Source organism: Mus caroli, chromosome 16 (assembly GCF_900094665.2).
Source record: "Mus caroli chromosome 16, CAROLI_EIJ_v1.1, whole genome shotgun sequence".
Lineage (NCBI taxonomy): Eukaryota > Metazoa > Chordata > Mammalia > Rodentia > Muridae > Mus > Mus caroli.
In genome coordinates, this window is record NC_034585.1 from 31,212,420 (window position 1) to 31,231,112 (window position 18,693).

Sequence of the window (18,693 nt, forward strand, 5' to 3'; positions counted from 1 at the left end):
TGGGCCAACTCATTGCATCTCAGAGGACCTAGGACTCAGTATTTATCAAAGATGGCTGGTAAATTCCAGTGTGAAGCCACAGTGCAAATGAATATCATCAATGAAGTGGATGGCAGACTGGGGTGGGTAACAAAGACATCAGTGGACTTCTTACAACTCAGGCTGCCAGGCTGTGTCCAGAAAAGTCTGTCAGTCCATCTGGAGTGGGCAATTTGTGCTTCAGAAAGAAGCTCAGGCCTGGCTCAGGGACCACACCACCTTTGGACTGCTATGATTGAGAAAATAAAACTCCCCAGCAATATCAGCTATATCATTACACCTGTAAGCCCAAGGTTTACGTCTAACTAGGTTTGGTATTGAAACATAGACTAAAAATTGCCTCATCCAAATTACACTTGAGATGGGATGGGGCAAAACTGAAGACAAATACTGTTTTCTTTTAGTTTTTCAAAATATTTTATCCATGAGATAAAGGTTTAGTGTGACCAGGAAAGAAGAACAAGGAAGAAAGGGCAGACACTAGTGGCAAAGAAGAAAGAGCGTCCCTCCCCTCCCTCCCCTTCTTCCTCTCCCTCCCTCCCCTCTCCTCCCTCCCTGCCCCTGGACTGTTGACAATGGAAGACCATAGCTTACATCAAAGAAGGTGCCTGCATGCTCCAGGATCAGCTGGTTGGAATCAGGCTTGTTTTTACAGTAGGTGACATACATCTGAAATTTGTCTGCCTGAAAAAGAACAAAGACACCAAAAGATTGGTTCCTCCCTGTCTTGGTTGGGCTTTCTACTCTTGTGGTTAAAGGCCATGACATGGGGGAAAAGGGTTTGTCTCATCTTACAGCTTGTAGTCCATCATCCATGGAAGTCAGGGCAGGAACTCAAGGCAGGAAGCTGGAGGCAGGAACTGACCCAGAAGCCATGAAGAAAAGCAGTTTACTGGCTTGCTCCTCATGGCTGGCTTAGCCTACTTTCTTACAGCACCCAGGACCATCAGCTCAGGTGTGGCACCGGCCACAGCGAGGTTAGCCCTCTCACATCAATCATCAGTCAAGAAGACACCCACAGGCTTGTCCACAGACCAATCTGGTGGGAACGTTTTTCAATTGAGGCTCCCTCTTCCCAAATGACTCTAGCTTATGCTAAGTTGACATATAGCTAGCTACATTTCCCTTCCTCACAATGCCTAAAACGCCCAGCATGGGTTGTACAGCAACTGAATCCCTTATGGAAAGCGCTATGTGTTCCCTCAGACCATAGTCTGTTAAAATGCTGGAATGCTTTTTCTCTTATTGGAATGCAGAAAAAGCCTGCTGAACAGAAGTTCAGTTTAATACCAGGCCGTGCTGGGAAGGAGAAAGAATGGAAACCCATCCTGAAGTTGGGTAGGACATACTTATTGATTACCCTCACTCAAAACCATCAAAAACCATGTTCTTTTTCTTGGAAAAGAACAAAGGCCATCCACGCCCCTTCAAGGCAAATACAGAGTAAAAAAATAAGTGCTCAGAGGGAGGTCTGCTCATATCCCAAATGCCTTCACTAGAGGGAGCGTGGAAGCCACTTATGCCAACACCCCCTCTCCCACTGTCAGAGTCTGGACAGTGATTCCTACAGAGGTTGTCACCTCAAGCGCCTGACCTCATGATCTCACCTCTTCACAGAGAAAATGAATTCTTAAAACTAAGTGTTTTTTTTTTTTTTTCCATTGGTGGACCACTGTGTTTCGAATACCTGGGATATCCTCCCCTGAGAGGGTGACGTTCATATGTACCAGACATCACTGGTATCGTTAAAGGTTTTCTGAAACAAATTTTAGGACTTTAAACTATGTAGGCGTTAGTAATTATCACTAAGAGATGATAAACTATAGTTATTTTTGATTTCAAAGGGAACCCCAAAATTGCTTGAAGTAACACAAAATAATCCTTTTCCTTGATGGTCGTCTTGTTTGTCTCTACATTGTCTGTGTAGGAGATTGTAAATTATTTTTATCAGCATCTATGAGCCTTTGTGAGGAATGAAAGTATCCTTAGAGACAAACTCGAAGAATTCACAAAAAGAAGATCTGTCTGGGAATCAGGTCCTGAGTCGTAGGGTTGGCTGGGATGTTCGTCATATTGCAGTGGGTATTCTGCCTCTTCTCTAAGATAGACTCAGGTTTGAAATCTAAAACACACCCGCCGTCTTGTCTGCTCCTAAGCATAAGCTCTCTAGACTGTGAAGAAATTCTGAGAAGCCATTCTGGGCACAGATTACCACTAAGTAATTACTGCAGAGCAGAATTCCTGGCCTGGGGAGGATTTGGCTGCACTTGGTGTGGTAAGTGGACTTCCAGAGTTCTCTGAGTTGATATCCGTGAGTCTGAGCTCGGGGTGGCACTGGGGTGGCACTGGGGTGGCACTGGGCAGCTACTGAAGCTTAATGTTCCAGCCCAGATGATTAGAACCTGGTCCATCTGGCCCACTGACTCCACCCATGGTGACGGCAGTGAGAGTAAGGGCAGCTACACACTCATCCTATAAGTCAGAACTGGGATGGACAGCACAAGATTCTGCTCTTCTGTATTAGGAAAAGCAGTGTAACCTATAATTAGACAGATGGTGTTCTAGCTTTTAAACCTACATCCTGAAAAAGCAACTGGCAGACTGGGCTGCTCCAAGGGCGCTGGTCTTGCCCTACTCTCCTGACCTCGTCATCTAAGAAACTTCCTAGAGAGGTAGAGGTGGACCTTGAGTGATGTCATGGGCTTTCCCAGGGACAGCTCTGTGCTCCAGAGATGCAGTACCTTTCATAGATCTACTCATGATACCTCTGCAGCACCTGGTCCCAAGAGTAACGGCCATCCTCAGGCCAGGCATGGGGCAGCGGTACCCCTGGAAACATCAACAGTAGGGGAGGAATTTAGATTGGTTACCCAGGTAACAAAGCAGTGTCCCACATCCTCAGGCAGCTGCTCGTACTTCTCCAGCTCTTTGAGGAAGATGCTGTGAAGGGAGAGAAAGGCTGTGTCAGACACCTTGGTCTAGAGGACCCCATTTACAGGATTGTACTAGGGTCGGCATAACAATCGTGGCCCAGTTAGTTACATGTGGATTCTGTGCTCTATAAGTGAGGTGAGGAGCTAGCTTTTATGTTGGAACTTGTTCAATTAAAATGTACAGTAATTGGCTAACCAGTGCTACTTAAAATAGCCCCTCCCAATTCCCTCCTGAAGTTCATGAATTTGAGATAAAAATAGATATGAAATGCCATGGCTGTATCAGATCTTTCATTTTATCAGCACTTCTGAATTTATTTTGTTAATCCAACTACTCTGAGCATACCATAAATATATATAATACATTATCTATATTAAATATACATAGTAACTATATTACATATAGTATTATATATTACAGTATACATGATATATACACATATATCACATATAATTATATATATAGTAGGTATGTATAGTAAATATATAGGATATTTATAATATATAATAAATATTATATATATGTATATAGTCCCAAGATGAACCTAAAGCTGAGCTGGAAAAAGTTCAACCCTTCATGGGCCTCTTTATAACTTTCAGCTTTCTTCTTCCACTGAGGGCAAGTACTGTCATACAGATATCATTAGAGAAGCGTATCTAATGGTGGGGCGGGGGAATCACAGTATATTTTAAAGTGGAATGGAATTACTTACGTATCTGACATTGTGGGTGTTTAAGTCATGATTCCTTTCTACGCAAAAATGTTATAAAGAGACGATTGCACTGACTTCAAAGTAATTCGTGGAACAGTAGGGTTAGTGTACTGGTTAGTTTTGTGTCAACTTGACACAGCTGGAGTTATCACAGAGAAAGGACCTTCAGTTGAGGAAATGCCTCCATGAGATCCAACTGTAAGGCATTTTCTTAATTAGTGATCAAGGGGGAAAGGCCCCTTGTGGGTGGGACCATCTCTGGGCTGGTAGTCTTGGGTTCTATAAGAGAGCAGGCTGAGCAAGCCAGGAGAGGCAAGCCAGTAAAGAACATCCCTCCATGGCCTCTGCATCAGCTCCTGCTTTCTGACCTGCTTGAGTTCCAGTCCTGACTTCCTTGGTGATGANCAGCAGTATGGAAGTGTAAGCTGAATAAACCCTTTCCTCCCCAACTTGCTTCTTGGTCATGATGTTTGTGTAGGAATAGAAACCCTGACTAAGACAGTTAGCTTTCGAGGGTAAATGTTAACAAGCCAGCATTATTGGGATGGAATTTGCTTTCTAAAATGTACTGAAGATCTTACAAACAAAAAAAATAATTATGAGGCCTCAGGTAAGCTTACCTCTGGGTGTGGGAAATGTAGTCTTTACAAAGAGCATTTTGATAGAACCATCAAATCTCAGAATGTCCTCAGGCTTTCTGGAGCCCAGGATTCTCTCCTTAGAGCTCAGCTACATGTATACATGACATATACTCCCGAGCACTGATAACAATACTACTTATAATACTATTTATAGTCTATCAACATGTATACAAGACATATACTCCCGAGCATTGATAACAATACCACTTATAATATTACTTATAGCCCATCTACATGTATACATGACATATACTCCTGAGCACTGATAACAATACCACGTATAATACTATTTATAGTCCATCAACATGTATACATGACATATACTCCTGAGCACTGATAACAATACCACTTATAATACTATTTATAGTCCATCAACATGTATACATGATGTATACTCCCGAGCACTGATAATAATACCACTTATAATTGTAAATATTTTTGGCTGAGAACAAAATATTTGAGGTATGGTATAGCCACAAAACTGAGTAATTTGTAGATATATTCCCCACCCCCTCAGAGACAACACTTATTCTGTCTCTTCATGTGGAAGATGTCCTTAACAAAGTGGAGATAGCAAGGAGAGGAACCATGTCCCCGTTATCTAAGCAGGGAATATGTATTCTACTGCCAACCCAGGAAACTAATAAAACCATTACCCTAGAGAACCAGGTGATGAAATAGGGCGTGGTAGCAGAGGCTTCTCTGTGTTAACTTTTCTGTTTAATTTTACAATTACTTGAGTGGATACTTTACAAACAAAGGTAAGATATCTTGCATTATCCCACTACTTGCCTCCACCATGAGGGGAAAAGTTCATTTTGATTTGACTTATTCAATTCAATGGTCACCATTATTCATACACTTTGGCAGTTTCTTATAGTTATTAAGTGGTCACAAATGTTATCCATTGTTGCTTGCGTCTTCAATGATATAGGAAGATGTTTTGGTGGTTAATATAAATATGTGTATAATTTAAAAATACTTGGCAAGAAAAGAATGCTAATAGTGATTAGTAAGATCATAGATGACATTTTCTTCAATCTATAATTATTATTATTATTTTTTACCTATAATACATGGTAATCGCTAGAGTAATAAAATAGGAAAGACATTGAAAAATTTGGGGAGCTACCAGAACGCATCTGATGATCATCTTTCACCTCACAAGCGTGAATTTTAGAGTTTCTTAAACTGACCCATGGAGCAAGAACATTTACAGTGCAATTTGGGCTTTAGAAATGCAAACACACTCTCAAAACCAATCCTGTCTATTGCTGCCTTTAAAGGCTGCAGGTGATACACGTCCTATGAATTCTAAAATAGAAATAGGAAGAAGTTCTCAGGAATGCTAAAACTAAGGAGCAAGACTAGCTCTAGGCCCAAAGGGAGAGAAACATTTTTGTTGTACTAAGGCAATCAGGCCCATCTTCAGGTGTACAGATAAGGAGGTGTGTGTGTGTGTGTGTGTGTGCGCGCGCGCGTGTATTTGTGTTTTATATGTACGTTTATTTCTTTTAATCCCTTGAACTGAGTTTGAATATACTTTTACTGAGTGGTGATAGCTGCAGGTGAGTGGAATATGAAACTATTTGCTTTTAAACTTTGGAGCTCATGAAGGTGACAGTTAAGTTAGTACAATCAATATCATTCCACCCGCTTCCCTGAGCTGTGATAAATTACAGCCTGAGTTCTGACAGTGGAACTGTACCACCCTGAATCAGTTTGGAGCGAGTCCCCTGCTTCTGGGGAAGCCTTCCTGGAACAAACGGCTCATGACCTTGCTCAGTGGCTGGTATGACACATCAAAATTTTATGTGCATCCAAAGATAAAGTTGTTGGAGCCCTTGTGTGTGTGTGTGTGTGCTTGCTGTCATACCAGCGAGGTGAGAACAGGAAGGTTGTGGCACGGGTTAAAGAGGAACAATAAACAGCACGTATAGAACGTGCAGATGGCAGTCAGGACACTGCTTCCTGGTGGAGCCAGGCTGCATTCCCATGCTCTTTCCAGTGGAGCTTGCTAGGTCCCTGCAGACTCACAGCCTAGACTCTACAGGCTCTAGACTACCCGGGCTAAGGGAGCAGTGAGCATAAGGAGAGATAAGGAACTGCAAGGAAGTCAGGAGCCTGAGCACACTGGAGAAGGAGCTATTCGCATCTTCAGCACACCTTGGGTACCTAGGCTGAGCATGGGCTTCTTGGCCCTGTCCCTCCATTTTACTCCAGAGACTTTAGTGTGGGTGAGGGATGAGAGGACAGGCATGGCTTCCAATCTTTAGAAGCAAAAGCAAGCTTTGTCTCCTGGATGTGTTTCCCAATACCCCATTCACTGTAGCTAACACGTATGATCAAATGGACAATTTACTTGCACACGACATACCAAGAATGTTACAATGAGGCAAAATGTAAAAAAAAATTCTCCACTCAATGTTATTCATCTCTAATAAGATCTCTAACTAAGATGCTGCCTAGCAACAAGGCAGGAAAGCAACAATATGTGAACAAGTGAAATCAATGTTACCATGATGTATCTGAGCCTGACTGCTTTTTGTCTGGGTGTTTCAATTGTTTCCAATCAGCTTCAATGTTGCAAGCTAATCACAGCACAAATAACAGCAACAAGATCACAGACATCTTCTCTAGGCTCTGCTTAAAGCTGGCAGTTATCCTTAGACCCAGGAAAGTTCACTAGCCTTTCCTTTTTTTCCTAGCATTGGGATATTAACGGAATGACACTGCGTCCATGCCAGTCTGAGTAGCTCAGAAAGTGTCAGCTTCCATAAAACAAGGGGACGGATCTAGATTATAGCAGAGGCTGCTTTGAGCTTTCCCAGTAGAAGGGATACAATTAATAACACAGGCATTTGGGGTGTGCATGCACAGAAAGCATATACTGTAAGCAAGGAAAAAGAAGCTGCAGCCTGTGGATAGCTGGAATCATGAGCTGCACAACCTCTTTCTCTCCACTTGGTGGAGCCAGTGCCTCACCAAAGCCCACTGTGTTTCAAAGGGAAGTAAACCAATTTATGTGACAAAAAGAATAGGAAGACAAAACCAAATCCAGACAAACGTGTGTGCATGTGCGCATGTGTGTGCGTGTGTGTTCGTGTGTATGCGTGTGTGTGCGTTGGTGGGGTTCAGGACGTGATTATTTATTTATTTATTTATTAGCTCATGAGAAAACACGTCCCGTCTTCCTTTTCCTTCTCTCCCTTCCCTCTCCCAGATCTCCCTCTCCTTATACTCCATCCACTCTGCTCCCTCATTTCTACTGTCTAGGTATTTTGGTTAATTTCCCCATCTTATCAGACCCCTTTCCTGGGCCCCCCTTTCAATTGGTTTCAGTCAGATTACTTCCACATGCCACTCCTTTCCCCCACAGTCCCCAAGGCGTGTCTGTGATGTCTAACCGAGGGATAAGATCCGCATCTGTCCCTGACCGTCATAAGGCAGGGGTGACCTGAGCCTCTCTTATGAACTCTTTTCCCATCCTACCCTTTGACACCCTCCCTTCAGAGGCATTTGTTCACACTGTCCCTTTTCATCAAGGAAGCCATGCCCACCTGTGGAAGCTCTCCATGAGTTCTATCTCAAATGCCCCTCTCCAGTCAGCCTGTCCGGCTCCTCCACTGGACAAGAGTGTCGTCTTCTTGACGTTGTGCCTTCTTAATTTTGTGCCTTGTCTTACCCCTTCTCAGAACTGTCTGCTTCTAACAAGAGTTCAGAGTCTGGACTCCATCCATCACTGGGATGGTTCCAATTCCAATTCCATCCTAATTGGAAATGGTCCGATCCAAAGACAACACTCCAGAAAGATGATCAAAATACGGTCAAGTGTGGTGGCTCACACTTTAGTCCCAACCCTCAAAAGGCAGGGCAAGAGGACTGCTGTGAGTTCCAAGGTAGCCTGGTTTATATAGTATTTTAGACCACCCAAGGGTACATAATGAGATCTTGTCTTTAAAAAAACAAAAAACAAACCCAAAAAGACTAGTCTTTGTGTAGTAGCTTTCCTAGTATCATGAACCTCCCTCAATCTGGTCTTCACCCCTTTGTGTACCCTGACTGTTCCTGGCTGACCCTGGTCTGGCCATATCATAGACAAGAGGGAAGGAGTGCAGTACAGGGGTGGCGTGACGGGGAGGCTGCTGGTCTTGGTCCTCCACCTTGTCCTTGCTGACAACTGATTTTTTTCTCCCCAGGTTATTAGTGTAGAGGTGTGGGACCCAACTGACACAGCTGTGGAATAAATGGGTGGGATGTGACTTATTAAACTGCGAATATTTAAGGTTGTGGGGAGGGAGAGAGAAGACTGTAGATAACTCCTTGGAATCCAGTGTCTGATCTTGAGGGGAAAGTGTGTGTGTGTGTGTGTGTGTGTGTGTGTGTGTGTGTGTGTGAGAGAGAGAGAGAGAGAGAGAGAGAGAGAGAGAGAGAGAGAGAGACTGTCTCCTGTCAGTCTTTCTACTATAAATGAAAGGGGCTAAGCATAATTGTTGAAACAACCCTCTGGGCCCTTACTACAGACTTTGTAAAAATGTTATTTTCAAACTCATATGAATATGACTAAATCCCCCCAGAAACTGAAAAGGAAGAAACAGAGCTAGAATTTAACTGAAAGGGAAGCATTTTAACAAATAGCTGTCATTATCAAAGCTGAATATCTAACACAGCAAAGTGAAAACAATTACTATTTTTTAATTGCAAATGTTAGATTTGGCAAAACTTTACTCTTTGGAGGATCTTTTTATAGAATACACCCCTTTGTCTAAGTGTTCCAGGAAGGCTTAGCAGAATGCAATGGAAATAGGCCTGAGTCCTGTGTAGACAGCACAGCCATTGTCTTTAACTGTATAAAGAAGGCTAACGTGTAAGTGTGGGGAGTAGAAAGCAGGGCCCTCATCTCATTCCAACTGGGGTGGGACCACTGCCTTTGCGAACTAAATCCTGCATATTCTTTACAGAAACAGAGAAAGTCGAATTTCTCTCCTTAATATCCACAAAGACAAAGGTTCCTGAGACAGATCCCCCCCACTGAGACACACATACATACGCACACTTGTCTTGGTAGCCATTTTTCAGAGACACCATTTGGACAGATCAGTAGTATGGCTGAAATGTAACCTCTGACCCAGGCACCAATTTCCCAGTGCCACAGCTAACTATGTCACTAAGGCAGGACTGACAACTGTCAACCCCTTTCTTTGTATTAGTGTCCCAAAACTTCCCTTCTGCCCCACCTCCCTTACAGTCTGGACTACAGGTGGATAACTTGGGCTACAGACTAGCCATGATGGGAGTATGTATCTCTCAGAACCAGTGCCGGAACTGCCATTTTGAAAGCATAAACAAATGGAGCTAGACCCCCGGCAAAATCAGGTTAAAAAGCTGATAGTCTCAGAGGGGTTCAAATCCCTGAAGAATTAGTAAGTAGGTATTATGGCAACTAGATAGCTTCCCAGAAAGACACCCCAGGAAACTCCTTCATTTAGAAATCTCATTATTTTGCTGGTCTAGGATGCTTTGGTACGGATGCTGCAAAGTCATATATAGGAGTTTTCTCTGTACTGAGATATCCAAAGGCGTTTAGTCAATAATGACTTGAATGGCATTACCTACAAGTTTGCAAGATGTAGTTTTATTTTTAGCCTATTCATCCATCCTTCCACTTACCCAGGGAACGTTTACTTTAAATCTATGTGGTCCCAGGTTCATGATACCAAGTATTGGATATACAGTGAATGGTACCATTTCCTAAGGAGTTTATAGTCCTTACTGTTTCTAAGTTTGGCCAATTACCATTTTATCTTTATTTACTAGAGATTTTAGAATTGTTATATTTTCTCTATTAATCAAAACCTGTGTGTCTTAAGCAGAAGCGCATAGTACAGTAAAACCTCAGCCCCTGGCTAATATAGGAAATTAATACACAGCCTGAGATCCTTGGGTGGTCCTGTGAATTGTGGATAATTTAAAACGTTAATTTCTTTTAGTCAGTAGCTTTCTAAATACATTACAGAGTTCTTTGATTTGAATGCAGATATACAGTAATTCAGCATTATTACTAGTATCAATTATGATGTTACACTGAAATACAGTGGCTTTGCGGACCAAACTGTAGGATACAGGATGTTCTTCTGCACAAACCCTGAGCAGTCCTTTACCACAATGATGTCTGAGGCTAGCCTTGAGCCTCCATCCTCCTGCTTCAACCCCCCGAGCGCTGGGATCACAGGCATGGGCCACTACTCTATGCTTACATCTTTGTTTTATTATCTTTTCTGCCATCTATTTGTCTTCTTTCCTCTCAAGCTTTACAAAATGCTGCTCATTCAATCTACACTCCTATAGTGTAGGGAACTACATAACCAAGCAGTAAAGAGGTGGGTGGGGAAGACAAAGAGATGCTGCTATGGAAGGGAAGTTGGATCCCTGCAGCATCTTTAGCGTGGTTCTTTAGTGTTCTGAATCCGTAACATGCTTGGCGACGTTGCTGGGAAGAGTGTCTAATCCCCTTCATTTGCAGAGTACAGGATTTCATGTGGTTTAATTTGAATCTAAAAAGTTTGTTAGAGCTACATTTTTAAACCTAGAGGCAGAATTATAGCTATTTAGAAAACTTGATACTCATCCATTCCTTCCTGACTTCCGGATTCTTTCACACCAACTCCTGCAGAGCCCCATGGAAGCGTCATTTTCCAGAGTGGGACTGTCCAGTATGGGAGCCACTCTTTTTCACTTAGGACTACTTAAATATATTAAAATTAAGAACAGTGCCAACGGAGCCCCTCAGCAGTTCGGTAGCCGCACAGGCGCCATGGTTACCGTGTTGGGCAGTGTACTATAGACTTCACCTCTGCAGACAGTTCCCCCGACAGTGTTGTTCAGTCCTACCTCAGGGTGGTTTTCCATTTGCACAATGGCCTCCTTGGGACTTGTAAGGCTGACTGTGCTGTCTCTGGGGTTCCTGTCTCAGCTCACCAAGTCTCAGGAGCAGCTCCATTCAACCTCCTCTGTCTCAGGCTCCTGAGGGGCCTCAAGGACTTTGTGTCACACTTTCTTTTTTTTTTTCTGTATCTCAAGAGACTCTCTACGTGTATTTTAGAAACCAAGTTATTTCTACCAGTGGGTCATACTAGTATCCTTGCCAACCATCTACTGACAGAAAACACGTTTAGCACGCAACAGAAAAGATTCTTACACCAAGCTTGGAAAAATGGGTTGTGAGGTTTTAGTGTTCTATGATTTTACTTTAACAAAAACATAGTGGTGACTGGCGGTGTTTTCTAGAAGTTATCAAGAAATGTGATGTAGCAAATATTTTGGAATATCTCTCTATATAAATGGTTGAGGGAGAGGATGATGGGAGAGTCAGGAATGGAGGGAACAGCCCAGAGAGATGCTGAATAGAATTTGAAACCCAGAGAGCACAAGTATGGGAAGGTTAGTCCCAGGTGACTGCTACATCAGAAGTTCCCACAGCCTTAACGGAGTAAAGCCACTCTTGTTTCCTCAATGTGCTGGTAACCATGGTAACTGTGCAAATGGGGATGCTGACTGCTCCTCCTGAGAGCTGGAAAGGGGCAATGCAGAACAGTTACTTCTCTTTCCACTCAGAATCCTGAATGATTGTGGACAGGACAAACAAGAAAGGAGTCTGGCAGCAGCTGACTATGAGATCTGGCCAGGTGAGAAAGAGAGTGTCAGGTGAAACAGAAGGTTTCCCCAGGGCTCTGAGCCACTTGATGGGCAGCCAGTGCCCAGCGTTTACCCCGTCAGCGTGCTCCGCCGAATCCCCCACCAACATACTTGTTATGGAAGTCATAGATCTCCTGGATGTTGCCGAAGATGATATGTTCCTTATTGAGGATGCCGGGGGGTATCTCCTCCACACCACTGGTCATCTCCCACAGGTAGGTCTGTAAGACAGCGACAGTCATCACCCGCAAGCGTGCCACAAGAGACCCAGACAAAAGAGGCCCCTCAATCATGGGGCGAGAGTGGGACTGTGACTGCACACAGAGTTAAAAGGTGATGTGTTTAACAAGTGGAACAGAAAGAGAGAAAACCTGACCGCTACATTACTCTGAACCCCAGCAAGGGCAGGCTCCAGTTTGGTCATTCATCAGATCTGTGTCACGGTTTCTGTTTTGAAATGAAGGTGTGTGACATACTTTTCCCCCCTGATGCTGCACCTTTCCCTTTTTCTTTTCTTTTCTCTCTCTCTCTCTTTTTTTAAGTCTGAATCTAGCTCCAGCTTGAGAGAAGTGTAGACCTTCTCTTCAAAAACACTTCAAACTCCCGTGCAGTTGTGCTGGCCTCTGGAAGACCTCCCCGACCGCCCCTGTATTCTCCAGCAGAAGAGCAGGGGCACTGAGCTGCTCTCAAGGGGTTGACAAGAGCTGGATGCCGCTTCTTTGACAGGGCTGCGATGGCCACTGTGATGCTTACCTCCAAGCACTCGTGCAAGTCCCTTACATAAGCCTTCTCGGTTTGGAGCAGTTCAGCCATAATGAACCTAGGAGGAAACAAATGGGCTTTCAGTTGCTCATGGGTCCATTGCCTCCTCTCCAAGTTTACTTCCTCACCCCGGCCCCAGTGACACTTGAGTGCCCCACTTTCAGCTATACCAATAAAGCTCTCCCCTCTCTGGAGCTCTCTCACCCCGGTCATTTGCTCTCCATCCCTTCTCCACGTCTGAGCTCAGCCAGTTCCACTTTCTTGTGCCTTCCCACTCATGGCGACATCACTATGCTGATATGGATGGACTGTCAACTGTATGCGTACGCAGGCATGTGTGCACAAGGTATGCGGCTGCTCACACGGTAGCTCAGCAGCTAGACCGTCTGAACAACAGTTTTCTACATTTCTCTTACTGCTCCCAGAACTGTATCTGCTTGGTACTTCATAGACTTATACTGATATTATTGTTCAGGACTCAAACAGGCTCCAAGTCGGGCAGAGATGACTTGAGCTCAGGGCTTTACAGTCTTCTGTAAAGAATTGGGTTGTATTTACGGGCTGTTCAGTCTCTGGCATAGCCACTCACCACAGCTGCTGTAACCTGAGAGGCAGCGCAGAGGTGAGTGCCCATATGTTCCAATTAAACCAGGGTGCTAAAAGTTTTATATGTCCCCATATGGTAGCCTCTGTTTGATTTCTCCAATCAACTAGTATATAATACTCATTTTTAGATTATAGACTACACAAAAGAGGATGAGCACAATTTAACTTGTGGGCCACAAGTTTGCTGATCTCTGACCTTGGTTGGTCCGGTTCAGTATTTAGGCAGTATCTCCAATGAGATTTATTCATATCACAACCTGTGCACACAAAATTAGCATGTGCTATATAGTTTACAACGTTAAGTGATTAATGCGCTTCTGGCTCCTGTGAGCAGAAGTTTATGCTCTGTATCTTTAAGAAAAGGACTCCTTCCTGACACCCCTAAATAGCACAATGGACCTGAGCATGCGTGCCTTCATTAATGTGCATCTATTTATTTTTTCTCCACACACTTTTTATTAGAAATAGTGCTTGTTAGCCAGCATATGACAATCTCATTAATACACACCTATATATTTACACACTTATCTTACATTCTCAGTAGCAGTTCTGCATATAGTTCATGCCCAGAATTTTTATTTCTAGGTGTTCTACCACATGAAAAATTTAAGGAATAATGTCCTCAAGGTGTGCCCTTTTGAAAGCATGACCAGAAGCTCAATTTGAGCAGTATCTGTTCCAGCACCTTCACCTTGCTGGGTTTTTCCTTAAAGCAATGTTTCATTTTGATAGCGGCCTTCGACTAAAGTTAAAGGATTGATGTAAAGACTACACGTTTGCAGAAGTCGACTAGGCACTGTCTTCTTATTCTTCCTCTGTTGGTAGAGTGGAAAGTGTGTGAATGTTGCAGTTAGACAAGCAGGGACCAACTGAATTATGAACCTGTCAATCACTAGAAGTAAGACCTGCTTCTCTAGGCCTCAGGACTTCTTATCTATTACACAGCTGATCAGCCAGGACTGCTGCAAGGATTGAGTAAGATCCTGTGAGAAACAGCCTGGTGCACAGGATCCTGGGAAATACTGAGAGATTAAGCCTTAGGAAACTGGAAAGCCCAAGAAACAAGGGAAGCTCTGAAGGAGCACAGCCGTCTTTGGCCGTTGCCTTGGGTTTCCTTTCTTCCTCTTGTTCTCTCTCCTGCCTGCTTCCTTTATCTTAGCCATCTTTGTAACACACTCCTCCATTCTCTCCACTACCTGCTGCTTGATGTCCCCTTCCCCTTGCTATACAAAAACGGAGCCAGGAGGGTTGGCCAAATATAATCCTCTCCTTTGTTTCTCTGCTACAGCCTGAATTATGTCCTACGGAATTAATATATCCAAATCCCATTCCTCAGATCTTGGCTTTATTTGGAAACAGTCATCAAAATAGTCATCACAGTACAGAGTGGGATAGGTCTCGGTCAAAAATGGCCGGTGTCCTTATAGAGGGGAGGTTTGCACACAAGGCACAGACAGTCAGGAAGAATGTCACATGAATGTGAATGTTCCACTAACAAATGAGGGCAGAGGCCTAGAGCAGATCTTTCCCACTCTAACCTCAAGAGGGAATGCAACCTTTGGATCCCTTGGTTTTAGGACACACACATTTCTGTTGTTGAAGTTGCTCGGCTGCAGTGCTTCATTACACAGCTCTGCAAACCAATACAACCCTACCCAGAAGACTCTGCTTCCTAGAGCAGCAGTCCCTTCCTCCGTCTTAAGAAAGTGACCTCGTTTCCATCTTGATAACATTAACTTCTCAACAAAGCTCCTTCCATGATCTCTGCATGTGTGATTTTTATCACTCAAGCTTAGAGAAAGAAAAATACCAAAATATTGTAAGGTGGTCATAGCTCATTCTTCCCATGTTCAAGGTACTATATAATTCTTGATTGAGGTGAAACATGAGTCAACCACCTCCTAAGCAGCCAACCAAAAGAGCAACATGTTGTTCCTACGTGCGGTCAAGATTCACTGAGAGAGAACGTAGCTTTGGTGGATTGGTTCTAGGATCCCTGTGGATACCCAAAACTGCAGCTGCCCAAGTTCCTACTATAAAATGGTATAGTATATAACTTATACACATCCCCATACAGTTTACATAACCTCTAGACTACGTATAACACCCAAGACAATGTAAGTGCTATACAAATAGTGGCTGTATCATACTGTCTAGAAAATAATGACAAGACACGGTAGTTTGTGATGTCAGTACAGGCATAATTTCCTCTGAATATTTACAATCCAGGGATGGTTAAATGGGAAGATGTGGGACTCATGAATCTAGAGGGCTGGCTGAACTTGGAGAACAGAGCTGGAATCTAATGATAAATTGGTCCCAGCTCTCTAAATGGATTTTGGCTCTAACCATTCTTAGTCTGAGAAAAATAGGATTCAGTTTATCAAAATCTCAGGCAACTTCAGATTCTTCCATCATGTTCCAATCTTAGCATCCTCTTTCTCTCTCAGCTCCCTCATCTCCATGTGGGCCAACTGAGACACAGGAGTAAGCTTATCAACTTTATCTCTGACATCTACAATTCACTCTCAGGGCCAGTTTCAAGATACATCTTCCTTTCTATTTAAAATATTATTCTCCAGGCAGAGATTGAAATATAAATATGTGAACCAGATATGGGCATAGGGGAGGGGAGATGTTGGAATCTCTCATGCAGCATCTTATTTTCTTCTGGGCCAAGTACAGCTCTAAAATTCAAGTAAGAAAACTGATGCTATCCGTTGTTTGTTTGTTTGTCTGTCTTCCTTCCTTCCTTCCTTCCTTCCTTCCTTCCTNNNNCTCCCTCCCTTCCTTTCTTCTTTCTGTCCTTCCTTCCTTCCATCCTTCCTTCTTTCTGTCCTTCCTTCATTTCCTCCTTCCTTCTTTCTGTCCTTCATTTATTCCCTCCCTCCTTTCTTAATTCTCCCTTTTTTAGATAGAGTCTCATTTCATAGCTCAGACTGGCCTTGACCTGCCAATCTTTCTGTCTTAACCTCTTGAGTGCTGTCTTTGAGGTTATGTGTCACTGTGTTCAGCTATGGGGCTTATTTGTTATGTAATTTTGGATACCTTCTAGTCCCTTACCTAAGGTTTTGATTTCCACATATAATAATATTCCATAAACTTCTCTTAGTCAACTGTGGTATCCCTGTTATCCTGTGAACCACAGTTCATATAAAAGAGCATAAAATACTCCTTACCACCAAGAGACATGACCACAGAATAAGTAATATGACACACACACACACACACACACACACACACACACACACACACACACACATATATATATATATATATATATATATATATATATATATATTCAGAAAGGAACGGAACAATGGCAGCAGAGGATATAGGTGAGGGTTCTTGGAGGCATATGGTGTAAGCTGAATTTTAAAGAATCAATATGGTTGAAAGCAGGGAGAAAATGAAACTACACACACCAGAGAGAAGAAAAGAGAGAAGGAAAGAATCAAACCAAGAGGGGAGGGGTCTGGGCTAGGAACACTGCATGAGCAACTTCATCTAATGTTCTTGCTGCTGGGGGAGTCAGGGGCAGTAATCAGTCACAAGTGTTGCTTGAACAGGGACAAACTCTGAAATGAGGCCGACTTAGGTGGGGCCGAGGGCCGAGGAGTCCGATCTTTATTCAGAGGGCAGCACAGAGCCATTTGAAACGTGGAGCTGGTGAGAGATGTAACAGAAAGGAAGCATGGCGTATGCGATGCCAGATGTGAAGAGTCAGAGCTCTGGATTTATTTATGAGATGCTGATGGTGGCATTTGGGGAGAGTTGCTCAGCTTCCCTAGGTCTGATTTCTGTTATGTGGAGTGGTTTGGCTACTGTTGAGCTCTGATACTGTGAAGTAATATTTGATGGCCTGAGGGGTATAGGTACGCCCTGAGAAGTTCCTGCTACATGAAGAGCAGTTGGATGCAGTAGAGAACGGAGAGTCAGAGAGGTCCCCAGTGAGCCTATCTCCTCAACATACACCCCGACACCTGCAGGTAGACCAGATGACTCATCAAGCCGTCACAAGGGATGGGTAGCAGGGGGAATTGAGGAAGAGCCTCTAGCTGCAGTGGGAGCCCCTGCCCCCCACCCCATACACATACTCTTTCTTTCGAGCTGATTTCCGTTTCTCTTCATTGATCTCATGGTTAGCGTCCCGGAGCTTGACCTCCCGATCCGAAAGGCTTGCTGGGATGATGTCCAGCTCTAGGTCCTTGTTATCCTGTGTGAGAAGTGTTACAGAGGTCACCTTGGGGAAGTGGTAAAACAACCTAATGCAAGTAGGTGACAAGATGGGCGATCCTTCAAGGTCTTATCCACAAGGCCTTTCCATAAGGCAATTCTGCCTTTCAAGTAAAAAAGCTGTAGATTGTTCTGGCCAAATATTTAGTGCTACTGTCTGTATCTGCTTTCCAGGTCCTTGGCCTTGATTAAATCTAAACATGACTCAGCTAAGAACTGGTTCTTCATCAATAACATAAATGGGAATCAGAAACACAGGAAAAGTCTGAAAACATCTCATTTGTCAAGAGAAAATAAACTATTTTTATTTCAATAGGCGGTTCCCCTGGGAGATGGGAACGGAATTCCTGACCAGTGACAGAACCTTGTAACTGCTCATCCCTGCTTGCTTAAGCCATCACTGGTGTGACGTATGAGGGGACCCACAGAAGAAAACTCACTGGCTGGGGAAGGCATAGGTTTTGAGGTGTAGTGGTTTCACCACTTTACTTGAGGCTGCTCTGCTTCAGAGCGGGGGCCTGTTTAAAGACATGAGTGGGAAGTCCTAGGATTAAATGCCAGGCTCGATTTAGCTTTTAATTCATAGGTTACCGACCTCTATTATAAAAAAGAGATTAAAAGCTGGTTTTCCTTTGCTTCATAGAACTTAGTATCTTCTTTTAGGTGAAATGTCAAGCAGTCTTTATACACACTGTGCCCCTTATTCCTGAAAGCCATTCACATACACGTGAGGGACTCTAATCATTGACTCATTAACATAATTGGTTAGACTCTAGTACTGATGAGACCAAAAGGAAGGGTTTACTCAATAGTTAACTACACGGAAAGGAAAAAAAAAAAAAAACCCTCTGCTTCGTATTCATAGCCCTTGCTCCTGGCCATCCAATTCTGCAGTACCCAGAACAATAATCATGGTGGGGGAGGGGCAGGGAAAAAGGGAAGGATAGTGGGAGAGGGTGGAGGAGGTGGGAGATGAATGAATCAGTAAGGCCCCCAAGCCTGTTAAAAAAGGCCCAGGTCCATGGGCTCTGCAGCTCTGAAGACCTTGGAAACATGCTCCCTCAATGG

At 43.5% G+C, this 18,693-nt stretch overlaps 1 protein-coding gene across 24 annotated transcripts in view; it reads right to left on the minus strand.

Annotated features, from left to right (window-relative positions):
• Kalrn (kalirin RhoGEF kinase) overlaps positions 1 to 18,693 on the minus strand; it is a 606,229-nt gene that overhangs the window by 209,049 nt on the left and 378,487 nt on the right. For all 24 annotated transcript variants that reach the window (XM_029470420.1, XM_029470427.1, XM_029470426.1 and 21 more), the window contains 5 exons: positions 17,487 to 17,605; positions 12,775 to 12,841; positions 12,133 to 12,242; positions 2,910 to 2,979; positions 634 to 723 (listed from right to left, as the gene is read on the minus strand). In XM_029470420.1, the coding sequence (XP_029326280.1) occupies positions 634 to 723; positions 2,910 to 2,979; positions 12,133 to 12,242; positions 12,775 to 12,841; positions 17,487 to 17,605 (456 nt within the window). The remainder of the gene's footprint in view (positions 1 to 633; positions 724 to 2,909; positions 2,980 to 12,132; positions 12,243 to 12,774; positions 12,842 to 17,486; positions 17,606 to 18,693) is intronic.